General features: G+C 35.8%; 4 protein-coding genes across 5 annotated transcripts; 2 read left to right on the top strand and 2 right to left on the bottom strand.

The window, feature by feature from the left end:
* Window positions 1–1,295: 1,295 nt before the first annotated feature.
* On the bottom strand, window positions 1,296–7,274 carry LOC101315098 (putative F-box/LRR-repeat protein At3g44080-like). Its single transcript, XM_004308319.1, has 7 exons — window positions 6,677–7,274; window positions 6,517–6,581; window positions 6,281–6,382; window positions 5,803–5,976; window positions 5,616–5,715; window positions 2,287–2,315; window positions 1,296–1,403 (listed from the first exon to the last, which is right to left on the bottom strand). Exons 1-7 carry the CDS (start codon window positions 7,272–7,274, stop codon window positions 1,296–1,298), a joined length of 1,176 nt encoding a protein of 391 aa, XP_004308367.1.
* A 628-nt stretch (window positions 7,275–7,902) lies between these two features.
* Window positions 7,903–10,981, bottom strand: LOC101296319. The gene is made up of 3 exons (XM_004306722.1): window positions 10,873–10,981; window positions 9,403–10,262; window positions 7,903–8,473 (listed from the first exon to the last, which is right to left on the bottom strand). Exons 2-3 carry the CDS (start codon window positions 10,240–10,242, stop codon window positions 8,369–8,371), a joined length of 945 nt encoding a protein of 314 aa, XP_004306770.1. The 5' UTR covers window positions 10,243–10,262; window positions 10,873–10,981; the 3' UTR covers window positions 7,903–8,368.
* Window positions 10,982–14,646: 3,665 nt separating this feature from the next.
* On the top strand, window positions 14,647–16,762 carry LOC101295853. Of its 2 annotated transcripts, XM_004306720.1 has the most exons (8): window positions 14,647–14,906; window positions 15,003–15,083; window positions 15,181–15,437; window positions 15,551–15,620; window positions 15,887–15,966; window positions 16,070–16,138; window positions 16,302–16,378; window positions 16,498–16,762. In XM_004306720.1, exons 1-8 carry the CDS (start codon window positions 14,829–14,831, stop codon window positions 16,611–16,613), a joined length of 828 nt encoding a protein of 275 aa, XP_004306768.1. In that variant the 5' UTR covers window positions 14,647–14,828; the 3' UTR covers window positions 16,614–16,762. The 2 variants fall into 2 exon arrangements, with proteins under 2 accessions (XP_004306768.1, XP_004306769.1); XM_004306721.1 differs by lacking the exons at window positions 16,302–16,378; window positions 16,498–16,762 and having other exon boundaries at window positions 16,070–16,142.
* A 4,600-nt stretch (window positions 16,763–21,362) lies between these two features.
* LOC101295560 lies at window positions 21,363–23,901 on the top strand. The gene is made up of 9 exons (XM_004306719.1): window positions 21,363–21,395; window positions 21,529–21,776; window positions 21,860–21,940; window positions 22,026–22,282; window positions 22,424–22,493; window positions 22,689–22,768; window positions 22,876–22,932; window positions 23,107–23,183; window positions 23,330–23,901. The coding sequence occupies exons 2-9, from the start codon at window positions 21,699–21,701 to the stop codon at window positions 23,428–23,430; spliced, it is 801 nt and encodes a 266-aa protein (XP_004306767.1). The 5' UTR covers window positions 21,363–21,395; window positions 21,529–21,698; the 3' UTR covers window positions 23,431–23,901.
* Window positions 23,902–24,162: the final 261 nt, after the last annotated feature.

The raw sequence follows: 24,162 nt of genomic DNA, 5'->3' as shown, positions 1-24,162 counted from the left end.
TAAAGATTCGTAGCAACTAGCAACAAGCTTGGATAGAATGAGCAAGGTGTTGCTCATCTTACTAGCAACGAATTATCACTCTTGGAAATTTATCCATGTTAATTACAATGTAGGTGAAACACTTACCTTATCTAGTTCATGTTATCATCTTGAATAGTTAACCTACTAACATTATAAAATGATTTCAAGCAGCTTTCTTCAAAACTGCTATCTTAGTAGTAAGAAATCTCAATAATGAAGAGTGCATGATTGATCCATTTTACCGTTAATAGAGACAGCCATAGATAGATCACTTCACTCATTTCCTACCTACAAACCAAAGTGGTTCGTATCGACTAGAAGTCAGTCGACGATTCTTGCTGCTACAATGTAGGAAAGGCAGCGTTCAGATTCATGATGGGTCACAGTGATAAAAATAAGCACTATTCTTATCAACAAGTTCACAGTTCACCATTGAAAAAGCAACATTGCTAGGGGAAAACAAGTCTCAAAGTATATATGAACAAGCTTGCACCTGAAAAAAGTATGAATAGAGAAAGCAACGTTACATTAGTGGAATGCAAAGCATAAAGTACAAAGTATAACAACTTGGTTTCGACGAGAACGTTCAAAAGGAGTCAAGGGTGACTTCCAATTTGACTTTCTTCGGCTTTACATATTGATCTCCAGGAAATTAAGAACACAAAACGTTCACGGATAGAGGATTTAGTCTTTGCGAGTCTAAACAAGTCGGTAAGTCTTTCGAAAAGCAAGTTTCGATGTCGATTTCGATTTCGAAGTGCACCCTATATATATGATTATCTGATCCTTAAGAATGAATAAGCCATCACCCATCTCTAGCTCTTTGTTACACAAAATGGGGGGTTTTGGTCATGAAACTGATATTAGTGCTATCCTCCCTTTCTCATGCAATGTTCGTTTGCTGTTTGAACTCCTCCTCCGTGCAAGGTTTGATCCGACCCTTAATCACTGGGCTCAAAGGAAATGAAAGCGATAGGCAGGCACTGCTAGCAATCAAAGCTCAAATACAACACGATCCGAACCAGGTCACTAGCTCATGGAATGAATCCCTTCATTTCTGCATGTGGCAGGGCGTAACCTGCAGCGCACGGCATCCCCAAAGGGTGACAATTCTGAAGCTGGTGTCTCTAGCGTTGGAGGGATCCATATTTCCACATATAGGAAATCTAAGCTTCTTAAGAGTGTTAAGTCTCAGGAACAATATCTTCACTCATCAAATCCCTCCTCAAATTGGGCATTTGAGTAGATTGCGAGTGTTGCTTCTATACATGAACTCACTTACTGGCACCATTCCTGTCAATATTTCCAATTGCTTCAAACTCATCACTCTTCGTCTTGATAGAAACAACCTGGTGGGTCAAATTCCTCCCCAACTCAGTTCCCTGTCAAAGCTTCAGAATCTAATTAATTATCCATTTCAACAATTTAACAGGAGAGATATCCCTCCTTCTTTGGGGAACTTTTCCGATCTCGAGGTATTTGCTATAAGTTCTAATAACATACAAGGAAGCATCCCTAGTACGTTCTCTATGCCAGTTGAAAAGATTAACGTATTTCTTTATGGGCATAAATAGGTTGTCTGGTATCATCCCTTTTTGTACTTATAACCTCTCTAGTATGGTTGCTTTCGAACCTCTCTAGTATAGTTCCCTTCTTAGCAAATCAAATTGAAGAAAGTCTCAAATTGAAGAAAGTCTTCCCTCAAATTTGAGCAATTCTTTTCCAGACATTCAAACCTTTTCCGTTTCTGAGAATCAGTTTACTGGAGCCATCCCTTGGTCAATATCTAATGCAACAAATCTTGTGACGTTTCAATGTTCAACAAACAATTTCATTGGAAAGGTCTCAAATGTCCAAAATCTTCATAACCTTGAGATATTCTTTGTGGATGAAAACAATCATGGAAGCGGTAAAGATGGTGACTTGAGTTTTGTTTCAGAATTGATCAATGCCACACAACTGACTCAATTGCACTTCGGCAACAACAATTTTGGAGGGACGTTGCCAACATCAATATCCAATCTCTCAACCAATCTCCAAAAGCTTTTGCTCCTCGAAAACCAATTACACGGAAGCATCCCTACCGGTTTAGGTAATCTTATCAACCTAGAATTACTCGATATGGGGGGAAACTCCTTCACAGGTACCATCCCTAGTGACATTGGGAAGCTTTCAAACCTTGGGGTAATGTATCTCGAGGGAAACGAATTATCAGGGAGCATTCCATCTTCACTTGGAAATTTAACGTTGCTAACCCTTCTTTACCTGCAAAGGAATAATCTCAATGGCAGCATCTATAGAAAAGTATAATATGGCAGAATGAATAATTGTATTCAACTGTGAGATATATATACAAAGCACCTAGTCTACATCATTTGGTTCTTCCTATAAGTTAGGATACCAGTAAGGCAAGACATCTATCATAATTACAACTGAATCAAAAGATTGATTCACACTATCCTACGTATCACACTACTTAATACAATATTCTTGCATATCAAGATAATATCTATACAAAGCTACAAGATATACTTTCCAACAGCATCCCTTTTAGCCTAGGAGAAAGCTTCCCAATGGGTGGCAGCATCCATTTTAGTTCCTTTTTTTTTTTTTGTATAGTATCAATGACGGTATCCTCATAAACTTTCCAGACCCAGAGACTAATCCATGTCGAGAGACTTTTTAGTTCCATTTTTTTTTTTACCTTTACTGTATGTACGTATTCTTATCTTACTAATTGATATATTGTAAATTCCCAGCTCAGTTCACAACCCATGCCACTTCACTATCATCATTCATCAATTACTTACATTTGTTAGGAATAAAAATTGAAACAGAACTTGCTAAAAAGATGCTGTCAAATCCAATGACTCCTTTTTTTTTTTGGTGAGAAAGGAATTCAATAAAAAGGGCAAAGCTCAAAACATTACACAGACCAGCAAAACTGCAAAGCCCAGAGAGAAGGATGAAAAAAAAAAAAACTGAAGCCTTCATCTCAAATTCTAAGAAAAGAGAATGCAGAAGGACATCAGTAACAAAAAATGGAGGAAACCAAAGATGGCTTCCAACTAAAATGCCACCGACGGTGGACATGGCAAACCGTCGTTCCGGAGTACATTCGAGAGAGATGATGGTGGCCGGTTGACCCATCGGTTAAGACCCATCATCCTTTTTCCAATGACTCCTTGAGGTGCAAGTTATGTATTGATAAACCTTATGAAAAATTATTCGAATTCATATAACTCATATCTAACAGAAGTTTTAGCTTTTCTCTATTGTAAAATCCTAGATGGGCGGATTAACTCATCTCATCATCAGGGAATCTTTCATGCTAGACCTTCATGTTGGACCAATGACATTAACAGTTCATTCATATTAACATAATGTTGAAAGCACATACTTTTGGAATGATAGCAACCTTTAAATTCGTAGCAAATTGATTGATCTTAAAATTATATCGCATGAAGTTCTCACCTATAGTTTGTAATAAAATAAATTTGATCTTAAAATTATGTTGCCTAAAGTCTAAAATAAAGTATTAGAGGAAATTAAAAATAGTATTATGAATGGGTATCAAAATAACTACAGTTTAGATTATCAATTTGAGTTAGGTGTAGGGATGAAGTTATCCAACATATATATAAGGATTAAATTCAGTTTATCCCCTCATATATACTTTAGGGTAAAAATCAGTTTGATCCTTAATCTTTTTTTTAATCATGATGGTCCTTGTACTTTCAAAATACATCAACCTAGTCCAAAATTTAAAATTTGCTCCGAACATGATGTCATGTGCTTACGTGGAGCTGACACATGACCCTATATTTTTCTAATTTTGGCCCCTAATCTAGACATAATGTCTAAATTACCCTCCTCTCTTTTTATCAAGAAAATGAAGAAAATGAAAAATCAAAGTGAAAGGCAAGGGTCGAACCCCATACGTCGTCACATAAATTTGCCACTCCCAACCACCAGAGCGATAGCTATGCTTAAGTTGCAAGTTGACAATTGTATATTTATAGTAGATTATGCGATACAAGTAAAAACATAAAAATGATGGCTCAATCATAATTTCCAGAAGACTAGAACCCAGCCCTTATCTTCATCTCAATTTTTTTTCTTTCAATTCTTTCAACCTCCCTTTCCTCTTCTTTTTCCTTCCTCTCTTATATCTCCATCATCTGCATCATCAACAATTTCGATTGAGCTTTGATTTGTAATAGGATATTGGATTTCTTAGAAGGAAGAGTTGAGAGGTGACAATGAGAAGTGGGTTGACAGTGGAGATATAACGGAAGAAGAGGCTGATGTGGATGAGGAGGGAGAAGAGATTAGTTGCCAATTCCTTGTTGTTTATGGCGAAGTTCATTCAACAATTCAATGGAGACCTCGATCTGAATGGGTCGTCGATACTGAGAAAAATGAAGATGGGGGTCATCAACGTACAATAAGAGATGCGGGACAAAAATACTCGATCTAATCAAGCACCATAGGAATTTTTTTGTTTAGAATAAGAATGACAAGATTTTTTTTCGACGAGTATAAGAACGAAAGAAAAATATCTTAGGTTAATTTTATTATAAATTTTTTATTTTTTAAGATTTATTAGATTGAAATGTCTATACTGCCCTTCAAAAGGTTTTTAAGTCAGAAAAATGGGCCCTAGTGTTAAGGCCAACTCAGCAAATGACATCACATTTTCAGCAAAATTTAAATTTTGGACTAGGTTGATGTATTTTGAAAGTATAAGGACCATCGTGATTAAAAAAAATATCAAGGACCAGACTGATTTTAATCCTAAAGTACGAGGGGTAAACTGAATTTAATCCTACATATAAATACATATTTTGAGGGTGCATGGAAAACTTAATTGGGTAATAGCTATATTCTCAAATCCTAGATAAATCAACGTTGTATTTGATACCTAGGTACGTTGTATTTGATACCTAGGTTAGAATAGAAAATAAAGTATAAATAAAATTTCTAATTGTACGCACCCCAACTCAATATAAAACCCATCAACTGTTAACATTGTTTGCTTTGTATTTTACAATCAAATTTGCAAAGTAGTGCAAAACTATCATAACATTAGTACATTTCCAATTCAATTCAAAATCCAGCACTATTAAAAACTCGAGGCAGTATTGATCTCTCGATTACAAGCCGGCCAACGGCAGCCAACCTTCTTTGTCTAGTATTTTTCGCCATCTTAAATAGGCACGGCTTTCAGTGAAGGATCCACGACGCTGGCCGTTGATCGACTATTACATTTTAAGTCGAGATTTTGGACCTAAAATCCTTCTTGTTTTGTTTCAGAGTCTGTAAAAACTATAACATTTGTGTCATTAAACTGCAAAGTTTGCTAAAGAATCTTGATATATTAATTAATTTCATCATTATAAAGCCTATTTGATACCAATTTCCGATATTCAAATCATTTTTCAACTTCTTTTTAATATTCTTTATTGAATCGGCTAAAATCCTGTCCTACATCATGGGGTCTCTCTTTAGATCTTCTCATCTAATTTGACGTTAACCAAGTACAATCTTCTTTCAGGCTATTCCTTGTGCTTTCAAAATGTTCACAAACTTACGTTCTTCTATCGTACCAGAATACGATAGCAGCTTCACTTGCTTGACTGCAGGCATCTTGAATTCAATTGGTTTGTTCAAGACCTCCTCTGTTAAACTTCCCTATAAGTTAGAAGATCAAACATTAGATATGCAGCAGCTACATATAACAGAATAAGAGTATGACAAACCATGTTAAAGAGTTCTCACATCTTCTACCACAGTGGAAACTGAACTAAGAACCATTGACTCTAGATTGGGACAACGTTCGAGCAATGCAGCCCTGCCAACCAGATCATATCGAGTATATCCAGTTTGAAGCTCTAGATATTTGAGATTACGAAGCTTCAAAGTTTTAGGGAAGAGATTCTCGGGTGTCAGAAGCTGAGAACACATATATACAACAAAACAATCATGTAACAATGCCAAACAAGTTGAGCAATAACGTTAAATCATATGATACGTAGCAGTAAGGTCTAATGACAAAGTGCTAAAAAAAATGAGTGCCCTCGCGCTTGTTGCTATTAACAAACACAAACATCAATGTATCATATGTATGCATATAACAGACACAATCTATGGCAGTATATCAGTATTCCATTAGAATGTAGCAAACAGAAACTAAATTCCATATAACAATTTTGATAATGGCGTTCAGAAGGTTTAGCTTAAACCACATATTTGTCACCTTGAGCTTCTGAACATTACGTGCTTTCCTGAGAAGGCGCGCAGTTTTACACGATACATGATAGTTCTCACCATTTAGAACTGAGAAATCAAGCAAACTCAACTACAGAAGTCGCATTTCAGCACAATCCGGTCAGCATCACAATCATGAAACCTCATTGTCAAAAGATTAGGGCAATCAATCACAATGGACTTGCAACTGGACTTCCTAGTCTGACAAATATATTCAAGAGCTACCTTCTTAAGCCTAGGTCTAATTATCCTCAAGTTTCGCAACCCCAGAATGTTCTTAAGCTCCAGCTCTGCGAGATTGGGACACCACTCAATCAAAAGCGGCACACTTAGGTCCGTCAGATAAATCATATCAAGAAAAATGGACCTCAACGAGACAACGAACCAAAACTCATGGTCATGTTGTCTTCAGGCCACTCAAGAAAACAATACGTGAGCCTCAAGACTTGCATGCTTGCATTGTTCAGCAGCGAAAGAGGGAACGCATACGTGAGGCCAAAGCTTTCTTCCTCTGCATCTGCGAATTCATCATCTTGAACCTTCTTCTCGTGATACTCTTCGTGAATGAAGAAGTCCAAGTGGAGCTCACTAGCATGGAGGCGCGTCACGGCGCCGCGTATCCAGTCTTCGACTAGGTCGATGTAGTCGTAAACGTAGATGAAGGACAGGCTGAAGGTTTGGATGGCAGATCGACGAGTATAGATGGCGCGGTTGACGGAGTCGGCAAAGATCTCAGCATTGTCATCATCAGAGTTGGTCTTGTCGTAAGAGTTGGTCTTGGTTTTGAGGAAGAGATGGTAGGAGAAATACAAGCAAGAGGGAACGCGAGACCAAAGAGATTTCCATTCTTTGGATATTAAAGAGGTTTGCACGGCGTCTAGTGTGGCGAAGAAAGAAAGGATATGGAGGAGGAGGTCCTCCGGGAGGTGGTTCATAGTGTTTTGCTTTTGGAGGCGTTGTGTTCTTTTCATGCGTTTGGCCATTTTTCTTCCGTAACCTTTTGTTTGGTTTTTGTTTTTTGAGAATTTCCGTAACCTTTTGTTCGATCTATCTATAGAAAGAAAACGAATATATATGCAAGTTTGAGCTTATCTTTTCGACAGGACGGTAAATGGGGAACAATTACATTGAATTTTGAAAGTACCTCTTGGTTTTGAAAAGATTATCAGTTTGGCTGGAATAAGACTCCTTTCATTTTTTTTTTTGTTTAGATGAAAGCGAAATCATAATTTTCGATAAATTTTTCGTACCAACTTCAATAGATTCCTTATATTACCGATTACATATATGATATATCGTTCAGAAATCATTCCTTAAAATTTAGTGTTTGCTACATATATAAAGAATTTGGTTTTCTAGGACACCAGATTCACAGATTGTTTCCGACTTGAGGAGGGTTTTTATATTTTGTTGTGTAGCTGTTGTGTTTTGAGGCCTCCAAACCCCTAATGAAATAAACAGGACGAAAGAGATATCTATAGAAACCTGAAGTTACTATACCGGCAAGAATTGAACCCCACCGTAAAATTACCACATCTGGAGGTGCTTACCAACTCAGAGACAATTAAAGACGAATCACTCAAACGAGAGTTCTTACCAACTCAACCAATTGTGGTAACTCGTCTGATCTTGCTCCATGTACCCAGTCTCCGCTGAGACCATGACAGAAAGATCTAGCAGACTCCAAATATAACATTAGATGATTTGCAATCTTAGTGCCCCATTTACAAACTTTGGAAAATTCCACAATATTCGGTACTGTATCGAATTTAATCAAAACCAGATATCAATCATCAAACTCAACTTTTAACCAAAAACAAACATAACTAACAAGTAATATGAACATTAAAGAGCAGCGAGTTAAAAGCACATCCCTGAATTCTGTACAAGGCAATAAGCAATGACTGCAATATCAAACTTCTAGCATGTAGACAAGTAGCTTTCCATAAGAATCATGTATCTGAACCATGGTCAGAAACAAACTAAGAGGCCATCTGTGCGGTGATTTTGCCATCTTCAGTTGAGGCAGTACCTCTGGATCCACGCCACCGGCAGTCTGAAATTTTTTGTCATCATCTTAAAGTTCACTTGAGGTACTGCCTCCAATAAAGGATCCATGGCGCTGGCCACCAACTATTACATCTTTAAGTCGAGATATTGGAGCTAAAATCCTTCCTGCTTTCTGTCAGTAAAAACTATAATGTCAGTATCATTAAACCAAAAGGTTTAGATAGGGGAAATTGTTCCAACTAGTGCGGATATGCACTACATACAATCTTATTCCCGTAAATGCAATAGTAATATCCCACAATAGAACAAAGTGAAACGCAGAAGTTATGGTTACTAAGAAGCAACAACAGTTTCCCTTCCATCAAAGCAGCCATGAATCATGGAACGGGGACCTTCAACCAACTAGGACAAGCACAAAATCTCCAACCCGCAAATTTGACGTTTCTTTTACAAGCACACTACAATTACATATGCGCTATGTAAAACCCTCTTGGGAATGCAATACTACAATGATACAATAGAAGAAACAAATTCTCAAAAGTTCCACTATTATTGCAACTGGAGTTTCCATGAATATTTGATCATGAATCTGCTTGTATTTAAACACTTAACAACGAAACAACAAGATACATAATCTAACTCTCAGATCATTAAAATAAGAGAACTAGCTTTACACTGAAGAACTATTTGAATATCTCTAGACAGCTTATTATGGCAAATCATGTCAGGACAGAGAGACAAGGTAGAGACAAAATAAATACTCGATTATATTAACAAATGAACATTCCTTTTTGAGATCTTAACAAGAGTCATGTAATATCTTACTTTCGTCAGTGCACTTGAAATTTAAAGTGCTGGATGGAAGAGGCAGTAAACTATGATTAGCTATACCAAGTACAAGAAAAAGTTCTTAAAATCACTTTGATACACATCTCTATTAAGATAATTGCATGTACAAAAAAGGGGTTCAATCCATCCTACATGTTTAACGAACAAACGTATCAGGCCAGAACAAACCGAGTAAAAGACCAAGACACCACCAACAGAAAACCAAACCAAACAAAAACAAAAAAATTATGAGATTCATCACAAAAAACCAACCTGATCAACACTAGATTGCCACTTCTGTTGTAGAGCCTGCCAACCTTCGTTTTGCCACCGTTGCCCAAGTATCACAAGGCCCATCACAGCTGCTGCTACAATAATAGACCAACATGCATTTGCTTCCTTTGCATGTGAATACAAAGAATAAGCTCTTCTTTTCCACCAAGCTCCACATGGGAGGTCAGAACCATCAAATTTATCATCTTTCATTGGCCTTGGAGATTGACAGGTGTCCCCAGATAAATCTAAACCTTGCTCTGAAGGTTCTGTAATTCCAGGAATATCTGTGTTGTCACCATATGTGGATGAACCACGAAGAACTGTTTCACCATCAAAACCAAATTTTGCAGCACCATATACAGCCTGCTCGTTGTCATCAAAATGGAGCCCTTCCAAAGCCGTGCCTTCTCCAAACTCTGTACCGCCAATGGGGTACCTGTTGTCCTTCTCTTTTGTAAACTGTATTCCTGCAAACTCATCTGAAACATCCAACCCTTTTAAGGTCAAATTTTCTTCCTCCTTTCCCCTAGACCTACCCCCTTCCTCAATTTTTATCTCATCTACTGCATCCTTCTGCACCTTTACATCCTCAACTTCACTTTTTTCAGGCTCCAGAGGTAAATTCTCATGCTGATTGGGTGGAAAAACAAAGTGACCAGACATGAACAAAGCACGAGAAGTTTCAGCTAGCTCTCCATCTCTACCACTCTCATCATCATTGCTCAATTCCACTTCTTGCGGACCAGGAGCAGCAGCATACGCTGATGCTGTAAGCGAGACCACTTCCCATCCATTCCCACGACCAGTACTCTCCTCTCCCTCCTCATTATCTGCCATCTTCAACGACTCACTGTTTCCTATTTCACAATCAACACACACAATAACCAACCAAAAGAATCAGAATGCAGTAAATGAACAATTCAACTCCAATTCTGATCTTCCATCTCTAAAATAAAGTATTGACAACCAGAACTTCATAGTAAAAAGCACCAAAAAAACATTGTTACAGTTAAAAAAATATCTTAATCATAACAAAGAAATTTTATTTTAAATCACTAACTAACAGCTCAACATCACACAAACGTCTGCTCTCAAGTCTTAACCACCAAATACCACCACAGCTCTAAATTGTACAGTTCATATGATCACTCACAATTACAAAATCAAAGTGAAGTCTACTATTTCTATGATCAAAAACAAATAAAGCACAAAATTAACCAACAATAATCATATCAACAAAGTACAGCTTTCTCCATAACCTAATCACAAAATTCACTTAGAACATCAAACAAAACAATTTCCGTATGAACTTTTCAACAAAAATTACCAAAAACCACTGTAAAAATCCAAATCCAAATCCAAAGCAAGAACCAGCCTAATCAAAAGTCGTACAGAAAAACTAAAATCGATCAGACCATTTCCTACAGAGAAGGAATAACAAGAAATCTAAGAGATGAAGATACTCACAGAGAGCGCGACGGGATAAGATCGGATCGGGGATCGCGACGATGTCGTTCCGATAAGGAGGAGAGTTGGGTTGAAAACGAAAACTGTCTCGGGAAGCGAGAATGGGGTCGTTTTATATAGTGAAGCTTCTGGGAGTAAATAAGAGAGGGAAGGAGGGAACCGGCGGGATCGGTAAAGATGAGAAGGGATGATTGAGGTGACCGGCTGTAGTGGGTTGGATTGAGCTTTTGGCGGCTTGTAGGGCTAGTGGGAGTGGGGCCAGGGTTACCGGTTAAATTGGGAAGGGACTTTGCGTGTGGGGAGAGAGAGGAATTTTACGGTGGACACGGCTGTTATGGTATTTTAACGAGTGCCGTTACTGTCGTCCCACGCTTATCTACAAGGCTTCTCCCTACATTTTAGCCAAATTTTCATGTTTTTATACAATAGAAAAAATATATATATACTATGGTGATGAAACAAAAACCGTTGAGAAGATGTGTAACTGAGTAGGACACTAAAATGATTGGCGTGCTAGTGGCATTTTGCTTCTAGGGGTTTTGATTACCTCGTTTGGTTAGCGGAAGAAAACTATTGTATCTAAATTGGTCAAAGAAAATGAATAACTTTTTTGCATGAAAAAAAATTAGGGGAACAACTCCGACAATGGGAAGGGGGTGTTATAACATCCCTCAATGTCTGCTCACACCTTACAAAGTACAAACCCTTATCAATTATGATTGTTGCAAACAATGAAAACTTTGTTGTCCAACGTTACCCTCAAACTTATGAGACTTTTATATTTAGCTCTTTAAATATTTGGATTTATACATACTTTCTTTAAATAACAGACTTTTTAAAAAGTCTACAGACTTTTTAAAAAGTCTACAGACTTTTTGAAAAGTTCATAAACTTTCACTGATTTCTTTAAACCATTAATTTTTAATCATAAACTTCTATTGATTTATGAAATCTACAGATTTCAAATGAATGACTTCTACATATTTCATATAAATGGCTCATGTAGATTGCTCAATACTTACATGAAAGGAAAAAAAAACAAAAGAAAGATGTAATGACAAACACATAATAACATCGATTATAAGTTTATAGTTCATCTATCTAAAGTGCATTTAGGTGTAATATTTGATTGAGATATATAAACATAGATAAAAAAAAAGATTATATTAACTTAGGTTATTAACACGCATATTTGTACGCAAACCAAGGACTACCAGACGTATACATTTTTCTAAAGTACGTGAAACATTAGATGTTCACAAGTTATATTCATGTACTTATATTAATATATGGTAAAATATTGTATAGTCTTTGTGGTTTTAAGTTGACATTTGTTTAGTTCTTATGATTTTATTTTAATTTGAATAGTCCTTAAAGTGACGATTTTTCATCCAAATAGTCCTTATGGGTTTTTTTAATCTGAATAGTCCTTAAAATCATGATTTTTCATCCAAATAGTTCTTATGGCCTTTAACTGAGAAAATGAATCAAAAGGAGTATTTGGATAAAAAATTGTGACTTTAAGGGCAATTCAACTTAAAATAAAATCACAAAGACTAAACATATGTTGATTTTAAACCACAAGGATTAAACAAATTTCAGTTATCGAGGATTCGAAGCATCACAATTAGTAATTCTAGTACTAGAAATTATTTAAGTTATCAAGGATTCGAAGCATCACAATTGAAAGACCCACAAAAAAAAGGTTAACATTCAACAAACATTGAATGGTTACATAGAATAGAATGTTTTTTTTTCAAAGAGATACGTAGAATAAAATATTGATAACACAAAATATTATAGAAAAGATGGAAAGAAAAAATAAGAAATTAAGAAAGATGATGGATGATCAAGCTATTCACATGCAAAGAGAAAGATGATGGAGGATCAACTCATTCACATGCAAAGTGAAATTCTATCGTAGACTTTTCCAAATCTTTGCTCCGGTGGTTAGAAATATATTGGAGTTTGGTGCAGGGACGGAGGATAGTAGAGGCTTCTCTAAGTTGTAGCCCAGACAATTTTTTGGTCTTGGAAATTAAACAGGGTAATTTTGCTAATTTTGCTAAGTTTCTTTCTCTGAGTAATCAAAGTAAAATTCAAAGCTTAATTAACTAGTCTAGTAGTCAAAGTAATCAAACAGCACGCGTCATAATTACGAGAAATTTTTAGATGTTACAGGAGGACAATGTGACAGTATGACGTAGTCCTACATTCCAATCAAATATTAGCACGTGAAATTATTATAACTAAAATATAAACTAAGATTTTCTATTTTTTGTAAAATGACCTTCATGGGTCTTTGTTAAGTTTGGACTAGCTAGGGTTTAGGGTTTAGGGTTTAGGGTTTAGGGTTTGGGATTAGGGTTTAGGTTTAGGGGTTAGGGTTTTGGGTCTAAGGTTTAGAGTTTAAGGTCTAGGGTTTAGAGTTTAGGGTCTAGGGTTTAAAAAGCAACAACAAACCTAAAATTGTCTTTGACAAAATAGCTGATGTAATTTTTCTTTAATAAAATCCATGTGTTAATATTTGATTGGAACGTATGACCGCGTCATACTGCCAGTGGTCTTCCCGTAGCGTTGAAAAATTTCTCCATAATTACTAAGAATTCAAAGCTTAATTAACGTCATCATGACATCCATACCACCCATAAAACACTAAAGGACTAAGTGCAAAATCAGATTAAAAATTATAGATAAAAGCCTATAAAAAATTAGGAATATGGCGTTTATTTTTTTCTTTCTCTTCAATGTTGTTGTATTTCTTCTTCTTCAGAATATACGACCTATATTTGGCTCAATTCATAGTCCTTTCAACGCTAGACGATCAGCCGGCTATTGTAATACTATAACTATAAATCAATATTTTTTTTGGAGAGATCCTCATATGTTTTAGAAGTCTTATTACATCATTTACATGTAAAAAATTTAGCCCAAAGTACTTTGAAATCCTGGCTCCGTCCTTGGTTTGGTGTGTATAATTTACTCTACAAAATCTATAATTATCCATGAGTTACAAATTCCATAAGTATGAATGATATTTTGAATACATCTAAACTTCTATTCATATTAAAAAGTCTTAATTAAATACTCAGACTTTGATAGATTGTTAAAAGTCTTTATTCAATACACTTAGACTTTTAAATTTCATAGATTTTTTTAAAACTTCTACTAATTCCAAATACAATACACCCTCCTAAATCTTTATTATATTTTATGGCTCGCCCCGGTCTTAAAACCACGAGAGAAGTTGTTCCTCTCACATCCCACTGGATTCATTTTTCCTCACACTTTCCCTGCATTGGTTGCCTACTTTGAATATCAATTTCATGGTTACTACTTTGAATCTTTCTGAGTTGTTTATGTTTTGATAATAATGATAATATCAAATATATAATTTTTTTGTATAAAAACATGATTTTTGTATTATCCGCATGCCTAGAAATCTGGAATGATCCACCACGGCATATACAATTTACATAAGAGATATAACTTGATCAAAATTATTATATGTTATGTTATGGTGCACCTTGAAGCATAAAATTGGGAAGTACAATGTCTCTACGTAGTACGGACTCTCTAGCTCCTTTTGTATGGCATCTTCCTTAACAAAAGAATTGACCAAAGCCCTTAACAAAAGAATTGACCAAAAGAATTGACCAACAAACAAACAACAGGAACTAATTAGTGCAGCTAGTAAATTGACTAAATTCATCCAAAAAATTATGTCATCTTCCTTAACAAAAGAATTGACCAAAAGCCCACCGTATACTCAATCGTTCTGGACTTCTGGTGGCAATCACTGGTCAGACTTCTCACCCTTTTCTTTGTCCTTGTCTAAGTGATGTTGTGTTGTTGCGACCAAACTTCTTCGAAATCCAATTGGGGCCTAGCCTCCAACATGTATAAATAAGCCCCAAACGTTAACCGAAAGCAGAGACTCAGAGCACCAAGCAGAAATGGGGGATTTGTACGCTTTGGATTTCGACGGTGTTCTGTCTGATAGCTGCGGAGAGAGCTATGCCTCTGCTGCCAGGGTAGTGTACTAGTGTTTGTGTTTATATATATTCATCTAAAGTTTGTATCTTTTTATGCTTCAAAGGTGGCTAATTTGATTGAATGGTAATGTGTAGGCTATTAAAGTGAGATGGCCAACGCTGTTCAACCATGTCGATTCAAGTTTAGAGGATTGGATTGTTGATCAAATTCGCATAGTAAGTCCTCCAAATGTCTGATCACACAAAGTGACAAAACCCATGTTGGTATTTGTTAATGACTCTGATTATTGTGGAACAATGGATGATGGATTAGGTGAGACCTGTAATGCAAACTCGGTATGAGACTATTCTACTTGTGAGGTTACTTTTGGAGATGAGGGTTCCTTCTATAAGGAAGTCATCAGTTGCAGAAGGGCTCACGGTGGAGGGGATAGTGGAGAATTGGTCAGAGTTGAAGAATCTGATCTTGAAGGAATGGGGTGAGGATAAGGATTCTCTTGTAAATTTATATGGAAAGGTCAGGGATGAGTGGAAGGACCAGGACTTGGGAACTTGGATTGGTGCAAATAGGTGAGCTTGATCAGCAATTGAGAGTGAAATTCAGAGTCTTGTTACATTACTGGTTTCGCATAATTTTGGTTTATTGTCATGCATTAACTAAGTAGGAGAGGGTTTGGTTGCAGATTGTATCCAGGTGTTGTTGATGCTCTTAAATCGGCAACCTCAACCATCTACATTGTCACTGGGAAACAGGTGTGGACCTTATACAAGCATTTATTTTGTTTTGGAGGTTTTACTTTTTCTCATAATAGACAAGAACAAAAGAGGGGAAAATGATTCTAATATGTTTTAAGTTGAGAGCAATTTTGAAAGGTTGAGATTGTGGAAATAAAATTCTGTTTGATCTGATGTCATTCACTCGTTCATGATGAAGAAGCAGTTGTCTGAGTCTCATTTAGATTAGACTTTTTCCCTTTGTCCTTGTTTGGAAACCATAGTTTCTCTTCTTTTACATGCAGAGCCGATTTGCTGAGGTAATACTGCGAGAACTTGCAGGAGTTACAATACCACCTGAAAGAATATTTGGTGTTGGATCCGGGTTAGTGCATTAACTTGATAGTTGGTACTAGCCTAGCAGCCTGCATTTGCTATTTCACTGATGCATGAGGAATGTCTTAACTTTTGCTCACTTATAACTCCAGTTCCGAACGCAAGCTAGAAGTAATGAAGCAGCTTCAGAAGAAACCAGAACATCAAGGACTGAAGCTGCAGTAAGATATTTCTCTGCTCAGTATTTAACATAGTACATGTTCTAATATGATAATCTTGACTGCAATATTGGTGGTTGTGACAAACTTCTGCACTTCTGTGCTGGACATCCTCCTGTTTAATAATACTCTAATTGATTGACATCAATAATGCGATTTTCACCAGCTTTGTGGAGGATAGATTGGCAACCCTGAAGAAAGTTACTGAAGAACCCGAATTGGTTGGTTGGAATTTGTATCTGGGTAAAAATCATCTTAAACACTCTTAAGCTATTTCTTATAATCTTATTATTGTTGTCTATGCTTTGTAGTGGTAGCGTGGTACTCATTGGTTTTTGTTGCTCATATGGATTTTTTATTAGGCGACTGGGGGTACAATACACAGAAAGAGAGAGACGAAGTTGCTACAATTCCCAGGATTCAGATTCTTCAGCTTTCTGAATTCAATGACAAGTTGAAGTATAGCTTCTGTTCATAACTTCATACCACATTACCACTCAAGTTTACTCTTCACTTGAGGATGTAGTGATTTCTGTATTGTGTAAATTACTTTATCTTTGTAGGACAAATGTCCATTTAGTACTAATTTAAATATTTTATTTCTTATTCTAATGAATTTAATAGACATGAGTCAATTCTAATATAATATATTCTTATTTGTGCCCAAATACACAAATTTATATTAAAGTCATAATAAAATAATAATTTTTGTATATTTTTAAAATAATTTTACTCTCACTACTTCAATATGTATAAGGAGAGAGAAATTGAAAAAGTGAGAAGACTTTATTTGTGTCCAAATACACAAATCTATATTAAAGTCATAATAAAATAATAATTTTTGTATATTTTTAAGATAATTTTACTCTCACTACTTCAATATGTATAAGGAGAGAGAAAGTGAAAGAGTGAGAAGACTTTGCCGAAACCTCATCGGACTCCGGTCACCGGTTACCAGAATTTCTTCGGTCACCGGTTATTGACTCTTAGTAACTCAGGTTTTCTCCGGTCGCCGGATATCGGTCACCAGTAACTCGGTTACTGACCCCCAATAATCAGTTACTGACCCCAATAACTTAGTTACTGACCCCAATAACTTAGTTACTGACCCCTAATAATCGGTTACTGACCCCCTAATAATCAGTTACTGACCCCCAATAATCAACTTATTTCAGTTTATTGTAATAGAAAATAAGAAATACCAGAACATAATCGAGTTATTGATCCCAATAATAGTTACTAACCCACAATAAAATGTTGACACATTACTGTGAGGCCCATAAGGGCATCCAAACCTCTAGCCCGTTGATCAAAGACCCAAGCCCAAACCAAAAAATGAAGAAAGAAGTTTATGACGAACTAGATGCATTGTATTAGTCAAATGCAAAACTTCAAGCCCAACAATTCATACCAAAACTCAACAATTCATACTAAAATGCAGCCGAAAAAAGAGGATGCATACAAAAAAAAAAAAAAAAAGAATGTAGACGACGTCGCAGCCAAAAGAGGAGGGACGTCCGGTGGGAGACTTAACGGCAGCGGACTAGGCGGAGACGAGGAATTACAGAGTGGTGGCTACCTGATCTGGACGATAGTGAGGTTGTCGCTCTCAATAGAGACCTAAGCAACAGATCGATCCCAAATCGAACAGTTCCGTCTGACAATACCTAGGGGAATAGAGCCACGTTGGCCGAGTTTCCTACCGCCGCGCCAACGCCACTGGCGACGAGTCCAGCAAGAGGCTTCTTGATCTGAGGGATGAGAGAGAGAGAGAGAGAGAGAGAGAGAGAGAGAGAGAGAGAGAGAGAGAGAGAGTAGTAGTAGTAGAGAGAGAGAGAGGAGGAGGAGAGAGAGAGAGAGAGTAGTAGTAGTAGTAGTAGTTAACGTTAAGTTAACGTTAACGTTAACGTTTAACTTAACTTAACTTATTAGTAGTAGTAGTAGTAGTAGTAGTATAGTAGTAGTAGTAGTAGTAGTAGANAGNAGAGAGAGAGAGAGAGTTTTAGATCGAGAGAAGAGTGAGGGACGGGAGAAGAGAGGAGAGAGATGATGTATTTGACTACTAAAGGTATAAACGTCTTTTTCTTCAAATTCATTGGAATGGGCTTGGATATAAGATTTTCATTGGAATGAGATTTGTTTTTTATGTTTTTGATTAAATTGACATTTTCCCATCTTTGTATCTTTTTAATGGTATATTCCACACATAAGAACATCTCAATCACGCAATTATGTATATTATAAATCACAAACCACACATACCCCATCCAAAAAGATTTTAAATGTGGGGTTTTTATATTTTACTACCGTTAAGGGTAATTTTTCTATTATAAAAGGCTAGATATTTAAGAGCTACATAACACTTCCATCATAAATGCAACTTAAGAACACAAAATAAAAGGAAAAACGAATCAAAACAAAAGTAATTGAATATAAACTAAAATTAAACATAAGTAAAGAATTAAGATTACACTTTTTTGGATGATCAGACAAAGCACATATAAAAAACTCCTCTAAAAACACTCAGGAGATAAATTGCAAAAAGCTAAAATAGAATTGACGAACTCATGAACAATTATTTTAGAGCCACTTACGGTCTCTGTAACTGTCACTGTCGTTGTTTAGTGACACACTTTTACTTTTTTTTCTTTTGTTGTTTATGTCAATTCACTGAAATGCGGGAAAATCACCATCTTCAAAATCTCACTTAAAATCGGCATAAGAGGGGAAGACCATGGTTGTTGGTCCTCCACTCTTTGAAGCCTAAGTTAATATATGAAAAAGGTTTGGAGAGAAGTACGAGACCGATGAAATATGATAACTTATTATAAATGAGCAATGGAGATGCTTATATTTATAATATTTATAAAGAGAAAAAATTTGTAGCCTAAACAAAACTTATCCTTAGGTCTTGAATCTTAGAGATAATATAAAAGCTAAAGCTTCGACCAAAGAAAGCTCTCAGCAGTTAGAACAAGCCTTCTACGCCTATTATTGATCTAGAATTTCGTAGATGATTCACAGTCTCTTAAGGCAACTCCAGCGCTAAAGTTAAAAACCAAGACCAACTCTTGGAATAAAAAATGTCATTTCCAATAACAAATTGATAAGGTGCTGGTCCTAGAATTATAGCCTCAAGTTTTATTCATCCAAAGTCTTATATTTAGAACTTTTCCAATACCAGCCCATGTGGGCCCCACATGCATTTGTTTTGTGCTTTACTCCTTTTAATTCAATTAATATATAATTTAAGTATAATATTTATAAACATTATCCTCAAATTATATTTTAATAAAAAATAATAAGAATAACACCTTTATATATCATCTTATTGTTGAAGAAATTAATGAAATATGAATAGTGTCAAATGGTGTGCTAAAATAAGAATAACACATCTCCAAATAACACTTATCGTTGGAGTTGTGGTTTGCGTTACAGCCATAATACTTCTAGTCTCCTTCTTTGGGCACCTTTTAATTACTATAATACCCCTAATATGACTAATCAAAGTAAAAATTAGGTATGTTGGGGCACAACAGTTGGGCCATGATTCTAAGTCTTCTTATAAGGTCGTTTGACGTATGATCCGGTGTTTAGGCCAAGCATTTAACATATACTATCTTTTCTACACTGTTTATAGACTGTTCATAATTACTGTTTACGTGAACAGTGTTGGGCATGGGTGTTGGTTTTTATATTTTTATTTTTATTTTTATTTTTTATTATAAATTGTTGAAGATGTTTACACAATTGAGACTGTTATAATTTACACTTTTATAATAATAAGAAGATCTCACCAGGAATTTTCGTTTACAGTTACCTAAGGTCCTTAAGTTGATAAAAAGATCTCACCATAATTTGAATTTAGGCGATATTCAGGCATAACTCAGACTTGAGTGTTTTTTGACCAGTCACTAAAAATAGTATTAGATTATTTTTTTTTGGTTAAAATAGAAGCAATAAGCTGTCGATATGGCATTTGATAGTTTTTATCTCCGGTGAAAATGTTTATGAATTTGTTTGATATCTTGCAGAGATAAATACAAAACTGGAAAATAAATACAATACTGACTCATCAAATTCTTGAGAAAAATTATAACGATCCAAAGATGGTCATAAGAACTCTTACAGAAAGATCCAAATATTGCAAATAAAACAGAGGTAAAGTCTTTTATGTATATTTACTGTAAAAAAATTATCGGTTTTGAGATTTATGTGAAGTTTGATTATTTAAAATGAAACAAAATGTGGAGTCTTACTAACTACTGGTCTCAATTTTGTTGTTTTTATGGTTGCTTGACTTTCTTTGGTATATATGCACTTTTATTAGTCTTTTCTTATGTTTCCTTCTTTTATATATAGATATGTAGGGTTTCCATTGATTTTCAGTTGAAGTCTCTTGCATTTTGCGATAAGCAAAAGATTGAGTTCTGCTAGAACTTGAAGGACTTTATGATAAAGTTCATAATTTCATAGATAGACCGGGACTATGAGGATTATAAGTTATCATAGAAATATTTTAAATCTTAAAAGTGTAACACTGGAATGAGAAATACATTTACAACAATATAGAGATGGGGTATTAAGATGACAAATAATTAAAGATACCGAAACAGTAGATAATTGAACGTATGGATATAATTTCCTTAATAGACCTCATTGAATTATTTTGCTTCCTTATGTAAACTTAGCTGACTTTGGTCAAAATGCTAAAATAGATACCACATATATCAAGAAATTAAAATATATAACAAGAGGGCATGTGTCGTAGAGTAGTAATGTTTCTTGCCACGTATATGGTTTACTCTTTGGTGTGGTCTGTGACAGATATTAAGAATATATAGTAAAATGGGATTATTGCTCTGTGTTTTGTTTTGTTTTTTTTTTTTGTTGGGTCTGAATAGCTTACTCAATACAATATACTTTTCATTTGAGTTGTGCACTGACTTTAATGAAGATATGTCATAGTCTCCTCAAAACATGTATTGGCTTCCAGTAATATATGATTTACATTCACTTTGTATAGTGATCAACGCTGCTAAACTTCCAGTATAATGTATTCACCTGGCTATTAGCATATGTGCAAGTAAAAATGTAAACTAGCATTGTGGATACATACTTTATGATGGGCATAGAGAAGTAAAGAATAAGCATATGTCATTGGATTTGAGTTTAGGCTTGCATCATGTATAGATGTATATAGGTTAGTTAAACTCAACTAGGTAGTATCACTCTGGAACTCCAATTATTTTCTATACATGTATAGAGTAAAGCAACATATTAATTCATCATTTTAACTTAATATGATACGATAGTGGCTCTTCTTTTGGTTCCTTAGAATGGATTATTTTCAGTAACCATATTCTTAAATTTCTGCCTATTCTATTATGTAGAATACAAATTTTGTTGACAAGAAATCCCGTAGCAACGCACCGGGTATCTTTCTGGTATAAACTATCTTTGTCGTCCCGTAGAACGTCGTCGTGGGACTAATTGAAGCAGAGTATAGTATTTGGGCTCAAAGACCTCCGTCAGAAACAGAAGCTAGAGTCTCAGAGCAGAAATGGGTGATCTATACGCTTTGGATTTCGATGGAGTCATCTGTGATAGCTGCGGAGAGAGCTCTCTCTCTGCCATGAAGGTATTGTCTTTGATCATACTATTCCAAACCTCCAAGCTTTTCACTTCACAACTTGTTTACTTTCCTTGAATGGTAATCTGTAGGCAGCTAAAGTCAGATGGCCGGCTCTGTTCAACGGTGTGGATTCAACTTTGGAGAATTGGGTTCTTGATCAAATGCGCATTGTAAGTCCCTAACATGCTTAATCACACAAAACCCGTGTAATATTTGATTTGTCTAATTGTGGAGAAACGAATGATGATGAATTAGGTGAGGCCTGTGGTGGAAACTGGGTACGAGAATCTTCTACTTGTGAGGTTGCTTCTGGAGATGAGGGTTCCTTCTATAAGGAAGTCATCAGTTGGTGAAGGGCTCACAGTGGAGGGGATATTGGAGAAGTGGTCAGACTTGAAGCCTGTGATTATGGAGGAATGGGGTGAGGACAGGGATGGGCTTATAGATTTGTTTGCGAAGGTCAGGGATGAGTGGATGGACCATGACTTGAAAACTTGGATTGGTGCAAATAGGTGAGGTGCCCCCAATTTGAAATTCTTGATCAAACAATCTGAAGCGAAATTCGGAGGCTTGTTTGATTTAGTTATAGGTAACATAGTTTTGGTTTATAGTCAATGTATTTCTTGACTGAGTGGGAGAGGCTTTGTTTGCAGATTATATCCGGGTGTTCCTGATGCTCTAAAATTCACAAGCTCTACCATATACGTTGTCACTACGAAACAGGTGTGTAATTTAATCAATTTATCCAAGCATTAGAGTATTTAGTCATTGTACTTTCCCCTAAATGAAGAGGACATAAGCAGGGAAAGATAGTGTTGACACATTTTATAATGAGCAGTTAGCTCAGTTTCTTTGTAGATTAGACTTTTCCTTCTGGTATTTTCCCACAATGTTAATTTCTGTTTCTTTTCTATCCAGAGCCGATTTGCTGATGCTTTATTGCGAGAACTAGCAGGAGTTACAATACCGCCTGAAAGAATTTTTGGTCTAGGATCTGGGTTAGTATAATAACTTAATGATAGTCTGTATTTGGTAGTTTCACACTTATGCCTGTGGCTTGCTTTCGATGATGTAGAACAATACTCACTTTTTAATCCCCTTGCAGTCCAAAGGTAGAAGTTTTGAAGCAACTTCAGAAGAAACATCAGGGGCTTAAACTTCAGTAAGATACTTTTCCACTTAATATCTAATAGTAGTAGTGTAGAACATGTTCCAATATAATGATCTCCATTATTGAAGTTTTTGACTAAATTCTGCACTGCTACGCTGGACATCCTCCTTCTCATTACTCTATCATAGTTAATCTGAATGAGAAAAATTATGCAACTTTTACCAGCTTTTTGGAAGATAGACTGGCAACCCTGAAGAATGTCATCGGAGAACCCGAATTAAATGGTTGGAATCTCTATCTAGGTAAAATTCCTCTTTACTTTCTCCCTTTAGTATTACAAGATACTGCTAAATGGTTTAGTATCATTGCTGTGTTTGCTTTGCTTTATTGTGGATTTGTATTTTGTGGTACTCACTTTCTTTGGTTGCTAATTTGTGCCTTCGATTAGGGGATTGGGGGTACAATACACAAAAAGAGAGGGAAGAAGCTGCTAGTATTTCCAGGATTCAGATTCTTCAGCTTTCTGACTTCAGTAAAAAGCTCAAATAACTTTAGCAGAAGAAGCTGAAATAGCTTCTGTCCATACCGATATTATTCCACACTTGTGAATTAGTACTATGTAAACTGCAAAGAACATTATATTTGTGCTATAGAATGTTATAGTTAATTTCTTGCACCATATGTGCCAGTGTATAACAGGTAAACTAAACTTGGTGAAGCCTTTGACACCAAACCACCTTGCTTTATAGTAGTTGAAAACTTGAAATAATGATCAATGTTGCTCACCAGGTGTATCTCCAACCGATTGAGTGAAGACCAGCCCTACTGCTATGGTCTAGGTTTCTAGGATCGGTAGATTAGTGTCAAAGATTAGGATAGGATATATTATGTGACAACATTGTGATCCTGTGAATTTGAACTGTGTCTTTGTGAGCTACTAGTGGTATTCTTTTCTGTAATAATTCATGGATCTGGTTGTAGCTTTAACAATGTCATTGGCATTATACTATTTATCTTGTTCTGAATATATTACCATGAGGTTTATCAAAATTGTAATATTTCATTTCAGCTGGAAAATATTCTAGTTCATGCAAATGTTTTTTCTTTCCTTTAAACAATTTAACAGGCCCGCTCACCTGCGGGAGAGTATTTACAGGACAGAAAGGAACAGATTAACAATGATCTTTAGATTTAAATGAAACTGATATGAGAGCCGAAACAAATTCTACCCCAATTCGTGAGTTCACACATGATCATCCTTACTCTCCTTTCAGTCCTCTC

This window comes from Fragaria vesca, linkage group LG7, assembly GCF_000184155.1.
Source record: "Fragaria vesca subsp. vesca linkage group LG7, FraVesHawaii_1.0, whole genome shotgun sequence".
In the NCBI taxonomy this organism is placed as follows: Eukaryota; Viridiplantae; Streptophyta; class Magnoliopsida; order Rosales; family Rosaceae; genus Fragaria; species Fragaria vesca.
This window is presented reverse-complemented; position numbering and strand designations above follow the sequence as displayed.

What these genes read in the sequence shown, in the direction of transcription:
- LOC101315098 (XM_004308319.1), bottom strand. Translation starts at nt 7,274, where the DNA reads ATGGCCAAACGCATGAAAAGAACACAACGCCTCCAAAAGCAAAACACT. An exon ending in GTAATGTTCAGAAGCTCAAG is followed by an intron (nt 5,977 to 6,280) that starts GTGACAAATATG and finishes ATGTGTTCTCAG; the next exon opens with CTTCTGACACCCGAGAATCT. An exon ending in TTTCCACTGTGGTAGAAGAT is followed by an intron (nt 5,716 to 5,802) that starts GTGAGAACTCTT and finishes TCTAACTTATAG; the next exon opens with GGAAGTTTAACAGAGGAGGT.
- LOC101296319 (XM_004306722.1), bottom strand. Translation starts at nt 10,242, where the DNA reads ATGGCAGATAATGAGGAGGGAGAGGAGAGTACTGGTCGTGGGAATGGA. An exon ending in GGCAATCTAGTGTTGATCAG is followed by an intron (nt 8,474 to 9,402) that starts GTTGGTTTTTTG and finishes TTTTACTGACAG; the next exon opens with AAAGCAGGAAGGATTTTAGC.
- LOC101295853 (XM_004306720.1), top strand. Translation starts at nt 14,829, where the DNA reads ATGGGGGATTTGTACGCTTTGGATTTCGACGGTGTTCTGTCTGATAGC. An exon ending in GCTATGCCTCTGCTGCCAGG is followed by an intron (nt 14,907 to 15,002) that starts GTAGTGTACTAG and finishes GGTAATGTGTAG; the next exon opens with GCTATTAAAGTGAGATGGCC. An exon ending in CATCAAGGACTGAAGCTGCA is followed by an intron (nt 16,139 to 16,301) that starts GTAAGATATTTC and finishes GATTTTCACCAG; the next exon opens with CTTTGTGGAGGATAGATTGG.
- LOC101295560 (XM_004306719.1), top strand. Translation starts at nt 21,699, where the DNA reads ATGGGTGATCTATACGCTTTGGATTTCGATGGAGTCATCTGTGATAGC. An exon ending in ACTTGGATTGGTGCAAATAG is followed by an intron (nt 22,283 to 22,423) that starts GTGAGGTGCCCC and finishes CTTTGTTTGCAG; the next exon opens with ATTATATCCGGGTGTTCCTG. An exon ending in TGGTTGGAATCTCTATCTAG is followed by an intron (nt 23,184 to 23,329) that starts GTAAAATTCCTC and finishes GCCTTCGATTAG; the next exon opens with GGGATTGGGGGTACAATACA.